The 11,505-nt window shown below is 37.7% G+C and overlaps 1 protein-coding gene across 3 annotated transcripts; it reads left to right on the forward strand.

Annotated features, from left to right (window-relative positions):
* Window positions 1–4,577: 4,577 nt before the first annotated feature.
* LOC143846352 (eukaryotic translation initiation factor 2 subunit alpha homolog) lies at window positions 4,578–9,910 on the forward strand. Of its 3 annotated transcripts, none has more exons than XM_077354783.1 (7): window positions 4,578–5,182; window positions 5,443–5,782; window positions 8,346–8,402; window positions 8,485–8,571; window positions 8,669–8,815; window positions 8,937–9,041; window positions 9,389–9,910. In XM_077354783.1, the coding sequence occupies exons 1-7, from the start codon at window positions 5,076–5,078 to the stop codon at window positions 9,668–9,670; spliced, it is 1,125 nt and encodes a 374-aa protein (XP_077210898.1). In that variant the 5' UTR covers window positions 4,578–5,075; the 3' UTR covers window positions 9,671–9,910. The 3 variants fall into 3 exon arrangements, with proteins under 3 accessions (XP_077210898.1, XP_077210897.1, XP_077210899.1); XM_077354782.1 differs by having other exon boundaries at window positions 4,586–5,182; window positions 9,383–9,910; XM_077354784.1 differs by having other exon boundaries at window positions 4,589–5,782; window positions 9,383–9,910.
* Window positions 9,911–11,505: the final 1,595 nt, after the last annotated feature.

The following is an 11,505-nucleotide window of genomic DNA, read 5'->3' on the forward strand; positions in this document are numbered from 1 at the left end:
ATTGTTTGGTTGTCAGATTTATTAGTTTGACTGATTATATCATCAATTTTGAGGTCATTTGCCCTATAAAACGAGCCCCCTTTCCCTACCTCTACCTATGCCTTTTCTACTTTGTTTGGATAGCCGCCATGACAAGGCTCCAAACCAAGCCTTTTTTTGTATCATGGTCCATAGCCATCAATGCCATAGAAGTTGAGAAGCTGTGGCAGGGCCGTTCCATACGAGGTTCTCGTAATTATCCCAATCGAAAGATAGTCCTTACCAAACTACATCATGGAATGGGTGATATAGGAAAAGAAAACATGGGGATGGTGCAAGCAGGCCTGATTTCTGATGGTCTATTCCCATGCATGGTTATCTCAACTGGCAACTTGGTCAAATTGGAGGTAATCGCAAAATATTCATCCATTATATGCTAGTGTCTTATGTGCGCACATGTGTATGCCATAAATTTATGTGTGCATGTATGAAGAATTTTAGAAGGGGATTTTTATCTAGAAGCAGAAGACTACGCTATTGGTAATTAAGAAAATTTTGGGGAGATTCTTTTAGATACATTTTGATGTAGCGGGTTTTCCTTATTTTTTCCTTATAAAGGGCAATGATCTATTATAAAAACCTGACCTAATATAAAACCTTTATTTAGGAAAATCGTAAACTTAAAAGTCTTACATGCATAAGTTAATGTATTAACAAATTTTAATAGAAATCTCTTGCTTTATTTTTCGTAAGGAAATATTTTTTATGATGAGCATCATTTTTCCTTAGGAAAATAACCATATGTATGACTTGAACCCATTGTCTCATGTATACGGATCATGTCCATGAATATTATTGGCAATTATATACAAGTCTTTCTTATTACCTTTGATCACACGTCATCGTATGATTCTAGACCTTTAAGACGTTGATCTGTTTACATTTTTCACTTGGCCTTGTTTGTATTGCAAGAAAATCATTTCTTGGAATTTTTTTAGTTCCACATTTTAATGGCAAATGATAGATTTTATTGTTATTATTGCAAATTAGTTCTCCCGGTATTTTCATATTTAATCAAGGTAAAGGCATGAAATTTTGGGAAAAAAAAAATCTTTTCCAATTGAATGGAAAAATATTTCTAGAATTCCTTACTTTTAAAAAAGATAACTTGAACCAACTCATTCGTAAATTAATCCCATTTTTTTGTCACTAATATGAAACATGTCTTTCATTCATTGCTTTATGTTTTTAGCAAACCTACCCTTCAGACTCTTGTTGTTTTATTTGCAATAGTAGGTTCAGTAGTTGAAGCTCAAAACAACAGGTATTCTATCTCAAAAATAAAATACCTGGTTTGCCATGATAGAGCTTCAACGATTGAGTTGGTTGTAAATGAAAAGAAATGCGTATCTTTTTCAGGTTCATGTTAACTGAGGCAGCAAAAGAAGGAACAATCAAAGATGCCTATCTTTTTCAGGTTGCTTTACATGGAGTGACAAAGGATAACTTTGAATTCAGTTGTGAGGTCCAAAGTGAATGGAGGGTTGAACCTCGGGGGTGGACAACAACTGGCGAAAGAGTCCTTCGTGTTTATTAATAGGCTGAAGTGTCCGAGATGAAAACATAGCATCTCTGCACAGTTTCTTTCAGCATACCAGGACCAGTAGGCTTATTAGAGCAAACATATATGAAGATGGCATCCTTCAGGTCATTGTTATCAAATGCCATGAAACCTCCTTGCTAAGGTACGCTCCATATACAAGGTAGAATGGGAACTGTTGACCTTGATTGCAGCTAATATCTCCCTAAAAGAGAAAAAATTCAAACTTGTCTTCTCTATGGTGTACTGATGGGTTCACAGGCGAAAGAAATTTCCAAGAGAATGTTTATGGAATGGGCTTTTGTACATGCCAAGAAGTTCACTCTGGTAATGGCAAGGGATTTTGTAAATGCCAATTATTTCTCAGAACTTTGTAAATGGCAAGAAGTTCACTCCTGTGTTCCTATTTCCCAAATCGCGTGCCTTTCTACAGAGAATAAATAAATGGGGAAACAGATTTTACGCAGCTGAGATCCATCTAGTGCTACCTCAGCTGATGTTGCAAAAGGGAGATTACATACAAATAATTCTGTCAAAACCTTCATACGATCATCCTGGATGAGAACTTTCGCTAAAGCTCTAGATTTTGAGAACCGATTGTGAGACCAAAACTGAGTATTGGACTCAAATTTACGTTTAATTGACTATTGTTTCCAATTAAAACATTAGCCATACAGGCATATATATTTTTCTAATTAGTTCATAGCACATTGGCTTCTTACATTTGAGTCCTTTTTTTTTTTAAGGTTCTTTATCATTTAGTACGTCATACAGCAGACATGCACGCATCCAAATTGTTCATCTACTGGGGACCCCACGGCAGATGGACCTTAACCAAATGATTACTCCACTCATCCAATTGTAACCATGCAATTTAACGAAAGAAAAATTGATCAGTAGAAAGTACGAAATCTGACCCATTACTTTTAGCCGCCGGACAATCCTAAACGTTTAATCAATTGAGCATTTTTAGGATTGAAAAGGAAAACCTATGATTTTTGTAGGCCTTAATCTTAATCGGAATCGTACTTAATATAGCAGAAGCCATTGGTTAGTTAGACCAAAATCATATACCAACCTTTCTTGATATAATAAGTTTTCCATATAAGGTTGAGGGATTTGCTAGGGTCCATCGCAAAAGGCATTTCGCGGCTGGTCTGTCGCATGCTAGACCACCCACCTCATGAATGGAGACAAAAGCTTTTGTCTCCATTCATGAGGTGGGTGGTCTAGCTTTGTCTCGATTCATGAGGTGGGTGGTCTGGCATGCGACAGATCAGCTGCGAAATGCCTTTTGCGATGGATGCTAGCAATTCCCTAAGGTTGAACCCCAATCGATGCTCCAACACAAATAACATCCCCATGAGAAGGGACATTGGGAGCATCACAATTAACATTAGGGCTGCAACTCGGGTCGGGCGGGTCGGGTTTTGGAGAACCCAACCCTACCCGAGAAATATCTCGGGTCGAGTCGGGTCGGGTTTTTTTCCGGAAAACCCACGATTCCCAAACCCGGCCCTACCCATGATAAATCTCGGGTCGGGTCGGGTCGGTTCGGGTTTTTTCACGTTGACGCAATTTTTTTAAGGAAAAATCTTGTTTGGCAAGGCAACTCAACTCATAGAAGCAGAAATTACACTTGAATCAAACAATGATGTAATTACACTCACATTACACTTGAATCAAACAATGTTGTAATTACAATCAAATAATGCTGAATCAAACACTTGAATCAACTCAACTCATAGAAGCAGAAATTACACTCACACGCAATAACAGTGGGTGCGTGGGTTCTCACTTTTAACTTTTAACTAACAATAGAAAAAAATGTACATACTATAACTTATGTAACTCGGGTCGGGTCGGGTCGGGCACCTTCAAACCCGGCTCGACCCGAGATTCATGCGGGCTTTTGAATGCTGAACCCGGCTTGACCTGAAACCCATGAAACCTGAACCCAACCCAGGCTATTTTCGGGTCGGGTCGATGCGGGTCGGGTAAAACCCGGCTCGAGTTGCAGCCCTAATTAACATCCCCCAGGAGACGGGACATGATATTCTCGCACCCTTGATTCACTAACGGCCTTTTTAAAAATGAGAATTAAAGAGTAGCATGCCCTTATTGAGACAAATGGTTGGGAATATCATTTCCACACGAGAAAGGTCCATATATTTCAGCAACAAATTGACAAATTTCCTATAGATAAAAAAAAGAAAAGGATAGAGGAAACCGGCGAGGGGGGGAAATATAGAGACACCCCAACAAACAAAACACAAATGAAAAGTGGAAAACTTATGGTATCTTTTATTTTTCTTGTAAATGATGAGAGATATATTAAAGGAAAAAGCAAACCCCAGACCGAGGAGGCCAATACATATACATGTGGCACTAGATTAATAAAGGAGGTCAATACATTGATATGTAGCACATTAATTAGAACGGCCAGTTTGAATTCAGGTCAGGTTAGGCTTTCCTCCATAAAACTAAAACCCGAATAAAGATTTATTAGCATTTGTTGCACACTTCTGCTTAATCTAAACGATTGAAACAAACTGATTTATCCCACAAAACAGAGCCTAGCCGAGGAAGATGAAGACTTAGATGGGGAATATTGATCCATCTTCCATCAAATCACAACTTTCTCTCTTTTACAGACACCACCCCTAATGGGTATCCAAAAAACGCCAAACAGAAAATATCCTCTTGCCTGCAGCAACTCCATTCTCATAGACTGCTAAAAAAAAAAAAAAAAACTCTCAGAAATCTATCGTCTTGCCTGCAGGATACGATTTCTGATTTGGAGAACTGATTACTAGTACAAAACTGATTCTTGGACTCAAGTTTATGTTTAATTGTGAATAAAATAATTATTTGAAAAGAATCGATTCTCAATATCTAGAATGGGATTAGAAGACTAGATAGAATCACTAATAATTGTTGAAATGATGACGGGCGTGTTCGGAAACACTTCTCATTCTCGCCTAAAAAATCGGGCGGAAACGGAGTGATGAGAAACTTTAGAAACGGTTATTTATCGCTTCAAGGAATCTTATTTTTTAGTCGAAAAAGTAGCAGAAATTTTGAAAACGGACCTTAGCGGTCACGCAGTCGAATAAGATTTTTGAGAGTTTTTTGGCTTTCGTCATTCTCCACCCCTAAAAAAGTGGAAAATCAAGTAAAAGAATAGTTGCCGAACACGCCACTAGTGTCGGAGAGTATTGAAGATTCAAAAAGAAGACATCAAGAAAAAGGGAATAGCTTTGAAAACAAGACTAGATTGTAAAGATGAAGTCAAAGATGAAGATCTAGCCCTAGTCACTAAAAGATTTTAGAAATTTCTCAAATTCAAGAAAGGAGAAAGTGAAATAGAAAGACCTACCAAAGAGGAAGATAAAGAAGAAAGGCGGTGCTAGCCACAAGTGTAGAAAAGTTGGGCACATAAGGCCCAATTGCCCCTTGAACAAGACCGAAGAAGGATCCAAGAAGAAAAGAAAGGATGGTAAGAAAGCAATGTGCACAACATGAGAGTATATTGGAAGCGACTCATCAGATGGTGAGGATCTCTGCTTCATGGGACTTGTCGAGAAAAGCAACACATACCAGGTAATTGGTTTTGATGACCCTGATGAATTATTCTAATGATGAGCTATTAATTGCATGTGAAACTTTATGAAAACTTGTATGTACAAATATCTTGAAAAGCTCCACCAGAGAAACCCTAAAAACCCCAGTTCTCCTCGATTTGCAACACCCGCCTCAGAATCGTTGAATTCTCGATAAAAAAACCCCTAACAAAACCCTAAATTCTTTCAATCAATGGAGTCGAACAAGCCAAACTTAGAGTGTCGAATGTACGAATCTAGGTATCCGCAAGAAAACACGTTGGTGATGATTCAAGTGAATGAAATTGCCGATATGGGAGGAGCCCATGTTTCATTGCTGGAGTATAACAACATTGAAGGTATGATTTTGTTCTCTGAGTTATCACATAGACGAACTCGGACTGTTAATAGTCTGATAAAGATAGGCCGTCAAGAGCCCGTTATGGTGCTTAAGGTTGAGAAAACAAAAGGTTATATTGATCTTGGAAAGAGAGGGATTTCTGAGGAAGATAGACATGCCTGTATAGATAGGTTTAATAAGAGCAAGCTAGTTCACTCTATCATGGGTTATGTTTCAGAGACAATGCAGTTGGATTTTGAGGTATGGAATGCAATCTCTCTCTCTCTCTCTCTCTCTCTCTCTCTATGTTTTGATTATTTTTATGGGTATTTGTTTCTTTTTATTTTGTGTTGATGGGATATTGAAGTTGGGTTTTGTTTCTATTGGTTGCTATTGCTTGTTACTGTTTAGGCCCTGTTTGTTTAAGATTATGCAGACTGATTGTGAGTTCTAAACCTATTATTGGACTCAAATTTAAATGTAATTTTGAATCCAGTGATTGGTTTGGCACTCATAATTGGTTGACATAATCTTATACAAACAGGTCCTTATCATGCGAACGAGTTGCTTTGCTGTGTGATTGCCTGTAAGAATCTTTGCTTGTGAATGCTATGTCCTTAAGATGCATTGGATGTATTGGCATTAACTTGTGGTGGAAACGAAATTCATCTAACTCTATTGAACAACTCATGATTACCAAGACCCTGTATGTTTTGGATTTTGAGAACCGATTGTGAGTCCGAAACTGATTATTGGACTCAAATTTACGCTACCCACACATTTTTTATTTTTTTGAAAGTTAAACTTTTATTGATAATAAGATCAAAACAGGTAGCTGCAGAGCGGGGACAAGATGTTCCCGAAACATGAGTACAAAAAATAGCATAGAGCAATCCCCTTAAGAGGATGAGATGCCAATTTCAGTGTGATAGACAAATCGAATGGCCGATAGATGGACCCCCTCTTTTCCAACACATCTGCATCAGAATTAGCAGTCCTCCGACAATGCGCAAGGAGGGTTGAATATCCTGAACAAGATCTCGAATTTCATCTATAATTGTGTGAATTCGCCAAGGACTGCCCCCTTCGTTCCTTGCCCAGCTGACGACATTGGTGGAGTCTCCTTCGATCATTAGAGGACCAATTCTGTTGTTTGCGTACCATTTTAATCCCGCCAAGAGAGCTTTCGCCTCAGCCTCGTTTGCGTCACACCAACCAGCTGGTCCTGAATAGGTCATGATGGTAATGCCATCGCAGTTCCGAAGAATCCCACCAATTCCAGCCAAACCCGGAATCCCTTGAGTGCTTCCATCAAAATTCAACTTCAACCACCCCACTGGCGGCGGGTCCCATCTCGTAGTAATTAAAACTGGCTTCCTCTTCTCACGCACTACAGTGCCTCATTGTCGAATTATTGATCCAACAGGATAAGGTATCTCACCATTTCTTCGTGCCCATGCAATAATAGATAATTTACGTTACCCACAATTGGTTCTCAAAATCCAAAACATACAGGGTCTAATCTTTTAACGGATTGCTATAGTGCATACACATTCTATTGCAAGGGAGTGTTTGTGCTGGATATCGGTTGGGTGATGACATTTGATGAACATGTTTGTCATGTCCCTTATGTATACCTATGTACACACATGCACATATTTGCATACATTGTTTATGCATGATTTGGTTTCGCTAGAGAAGATGAAGTGAATGAGACAGGGAGTCTAAAAGAGAAGTATGACATGCTTTTGTTGCAGGAAGAAATATTTTGAAGACAAAGGTCTATATCACAATGGTTGATGGAGGGGGATAAAAATACTGCGTACTTTCATGGGATAGCAAGTGCCAGAAGAAGAGAAAACAGGATCACAACTTTGCAAGCGGAAGTACTCAGGGATGAAAAGGATATTATTGAAAAGGAAGTAGTGGATTTCTACATTGGAAGTCCTGATGAGATGGAATTTAGCTTGTTATCTGAATCAGATCAAGCCGTCATTGAGAAAACCCTTTGGTGAGGAGTAGGTCTTTTTGCTTTAGGTAGAGATAACTCCTAGACCGGATGGCTTTCTTCCAGAGCTGTTGGCAAGAGGTGGAGGGAGATATTCTTCGCTTCTTCAGGGAGTTCTCTGAGGGATTGGCATTGAACAGAAGCACGGGTGCCACGTTTTTTGCCCTTATCCCAGAAGTTCATGTTGCAGTTAACATAGCAAATTTCTGACTAATTTAGTGTCGTGCTTATAGAAAGTTTTGGCTAAAGTTCTAGTGGATTTTTAATATGAAGGAGGTTTGAACCCAGGCAATTGCTTTGGTACCATGTCAAACAACCAATTACTCCAAAAGCTTAAGCTGTTGGAGAAGGTGTTATTTAATCTTTTTATACTTTAACAATAACTATTATGCTTTTAAATTGTCAAAGTTGCATATCTGATACCTGCAATTATAAGTTTTAACTAGTATATGTCTCATCGATGGTTTAATCAATATATTAATTATCCCATCTTCAAGTTAATTTATATTATTTAATCTATCTTCCATCTTAAATCTAGTTAACGTTTGTAATGTTTTTGTCATATAGATTTTCTGTCTTATTTCATGGCGTTGGATACCTTTATTTGTGCCATGTTCTACACTATAGAAAAATGATGAGTTATATCTCTGCTTCCATTTATGTGTCCTTATTTGTTTTTGTAACTGGGTATCAGAGGTTACTTGATCAGTGAGATTTTTATAAAATCTAAATGTATACTCTTAACTCAATGATGAATGTTGGAGTGTCCAGTTCTGTTCTCCTCACTGGTTACGTTTTGACACGAGTTCTTGACAGGATCTGAATATCCATGTCGGTTGGCCATTATACCGAAAATATGGGCATGCTTTTGAGGTGAAATTACAGACCAACTTTTACAATGACATTCTTGTTCTTAATTTTTCTATTGGATTTAAAAACATTCTACTATGAACAGGCATTCAAGTTGGTTTTTAAAGATCCAGATTCAGTTTTAAATCCTCTTACCCGTGAGGTTAAGGAAGTTGGTCCTGATGGAAAGCAGGTAATGCTGCTTTGTATATGTTTTTATGCTGCTATGGAACTTATATTTGAGGTTACTTTGTGTGTTTTCCTATTCTCACATGCATTGCCTTAAGCAGGTGACTAAGGTCGTTCCCGCTATGTCAGAGGACGTCAAATATGCTTTGATTAAAAACATTAGGAGGCGAATGCCCCCACAGCCGCAGAAGATACGTGCATACATCAAAATGAAAGGCTTTCAGTTTGATGGGGTTCTTCACATCAAGGTTTTCAATTGCATATTGCCTGCAATGACATGGTTTCTTCTTTGAATTTTGAACAGTTTTAAGTATTGCTCCGGTTGCTGGAATATCCTAGTTATTTACTTTTTGATCTTTGATTTTGCAGGAAGCTATGAGGAGAGCTGAAGCTTCTGGCAATAATGATTATCCAGTGAAAATTAAACTGGTTACCCCTCCCCTTTATGCTCTTACCACGCAGGCGATTCGCAAGGTTGGTGACAATTTTCAGAATAATTTAAAGTCTTTCAATTGCTAACATGTATCCTCTTCTGCAATGGAAAGTAGCCAAGTGAATTTCTTAATTCAGCCTTAAAAGTAAAAATTCCTAATACATAGATAGGAAGCTAACTGGTTGCTTTTCCTACAGTCTCCTATCACATTTTTTTTTATTCGTGTAGATATTTTAATTCTAACACTTAAATCACGGATCATTATGGAAAGTAACCTCTCAAATGTGCTATATTTTGAGCTTGAGAGAATTGTTATGAGGTCTTTAACGTTTTTGACCTTGTCTTTTTCGATATTGTTATGCTATCTTTTTCTCATGGGCAGGAACAGGGCATATTGGTTCTAAATAATGCAATCAAAGCTTGCACTGAATATATAGACCAGCATAAAGGGGTACTTGTGGTGAAGGAGGCACCTAGAGCTGTGAGTTTATGGGCGCAGGTGAGTGAACATGATGATAAGCTACTCCCTGACCACATGGAAAAATTGTGGACTGCAAATGAGGAGGTCAGTGGCAATGAAGGATTCAAAGAGGAAGAAGAAACGAAAATGGGTGAAATAGATTTAGACAATTCACCCATCAGCAGAGTAAAAATACAGAAGGTAAACTGACTTCGCACTATATTTTACCATGTTCCAGATTAGTTGTATAGAACTGGTTTACAAGTGTTGTGTCACTAATCCCTTTCCAAATCTAGTATTTCATCTAGCAGGTTTTGTGAGCAGGAGATGGCTATATTTTTCTGTATATTTGGAGGATATTTCATCTAATTTTTAACAATTTTGTGGTTGCGTTAAAATCAGAAGTTTTTTTTTTTTGCTACCAATAAATAGGAAAACCACAAGGCATCATTTCTATTTGCAATGATTGGGTTCTTCTGCTTGTTTTGTTCATTTCATAATTTTATCCAAGGGGGACTCCACTAATTTAATAGCTTGACCATGGCATCTCTTTATTACCTTGTTTTTAAGCTTCACCATGCGTTGACAGACAGAGGGTTGTGACTATCTGAACATGACAACATGCATATAGATCCCTGAAACCTGAACTAGCATCAACTTTCAGTAGATTGATATGATCTTGTCGTTATTACTATATTCTAAAAGAGACAGGCTTTTTATTAATTCTTTCTAATGAGAACTCTGTGTTGCTGATTCAATTTTGCTAGGGTCCATCCATTTATGGGAGATAATTTTTTCAGTTAGAACCCAAAGATTGGATTAAAGGTGTTTATAACGATAAAAAAAACAACCAGAGTCAGGTCAAATGGTTCTTGTGGATTGCCAAACATGAATGTGCTTCCCCATACCATACCATTCAAGCAAAGTGCGGCTTCCTTACAAGTAAAAGTTCCCTAGTAACAACAAATTTTCTTCCTTGCTCTGATACCATTACAAAAAGAAGCAAACATGAAGAAAATGGTTAAAATCTTGGAGCCTTTTGCTTTGTACGATGGGAGTGAGAATGATCCTCAAGAAACCCTCTTACTATTCGACATGGAGAAGAAACAAAGTGGGTTCATCTTTAGAAAATAGGAAGCTGGACCATGATTAAAGACTGAAATACGTATATTCAAAGGCGACGATTAACTGCTATTTAGTCTAATTCATGTATGCTATGTAGATCAAATTCTCATGAGAGAGATAGACAGAGGTACTAGGTGGTGTAAAAATTGGTCGAATTGTCTCTATGCATGCATACATGCGTAGAAGGATGGTAGTATCATTGATGGTATATGGGAATGCAATGACTAATTGTAAGCCTAAAGTTTCTGTTTGGTTAAGTAGGACCCAGTGAGGAGTAGAATTGAAATGGAGTGGTAAAGTTTAGTTGTAAAAAATCAAAGAAAAATGAATTAGAGTAAGGGTATCATTTTCAAAACAAGGGTTTGAAAGTTGTGACATTATCAAAATAAGACTTTAAAGGAAGATTAGAGAATTATACTTGATTAGACAACTAAGCTATATGCAGTGATTATGTAAGATTAGAATGCTTCTTTCTTTAGGGGCCGTTTGGATATGCGGATTTTAGATTTCAGGATTTCTTAAAATTGTAGCGTAGAGACAAGAGAAGAAACGGACCAGCTCATTTTTTACTTCTAGCCCTTCTTTCCGTCAGCATGAGAGTAGCAGATCCTCTCATATTTGTAGGTTTTAGAAATCTCAGGTTGCTTGAGAGATTTTTAAAACCTTGTCAGGACAGCATACAACAGCTTGATCATGAACCCTCTTTTACACTGTTTTCAAACTAAAAATTGGATTCTAAAATCCGCATATCCAAACGGCCCCTTAATGTTAGCAAAAGTCTCAAATATTTCCCACCAATAGGATCTCCCCATTCAATGCTCCTCTCATTGGCCGAAAATCAAAAGACTCCAAGACGAGTGTGGGAATTTAGATTCCATTTTGATAACAGCACACTAGAAGTTTTCTTAAAAACATAAGGT

Source organism: Tasmannia lanceolata, unplaced genomic scaffold (genome assembly GCF_043159265.1).
Source record: "Tasmannia lanceolata isolate RefF3 unplaced genomic scaffold, GAP_Taslan_0.1 ptg000015l, whole genome shotgun sequence".
NCBI lineage: Eukaryota > Viridiplantae > Streptophyta > Magnoliopsida > Canellales > Winteraceae > Tasmannia > Tasmannia lanceolata.

What these genes read in the sequence shown, in the direction of transcription:
- LOC143846352 (XM_077354782.1), top strand. Translation starts at nt 5,076, where the DNA reads ATGGTAAGAAAGCAATGTGCACAACATGAGAGTATATTGGAAGCGACT. An exon ending in AGAAAAGCAACACATACCAG is followed by an intron (nt 5,183 to 5,442) that starts GTAATTGGTTTT and finishes GTACGAATCTAG; the next exon opens with GTATCCGCAAGAAAACACGT. An exon ending in ATGGGGTTCTTCACATCAAG is followed by an intron (nt 8,816 to 8,936) that starts GTTTTCAATTGC and finishes TTGATTTTGCAG; the next exon opens with GAAGCTATGAGGAGAGCTGA.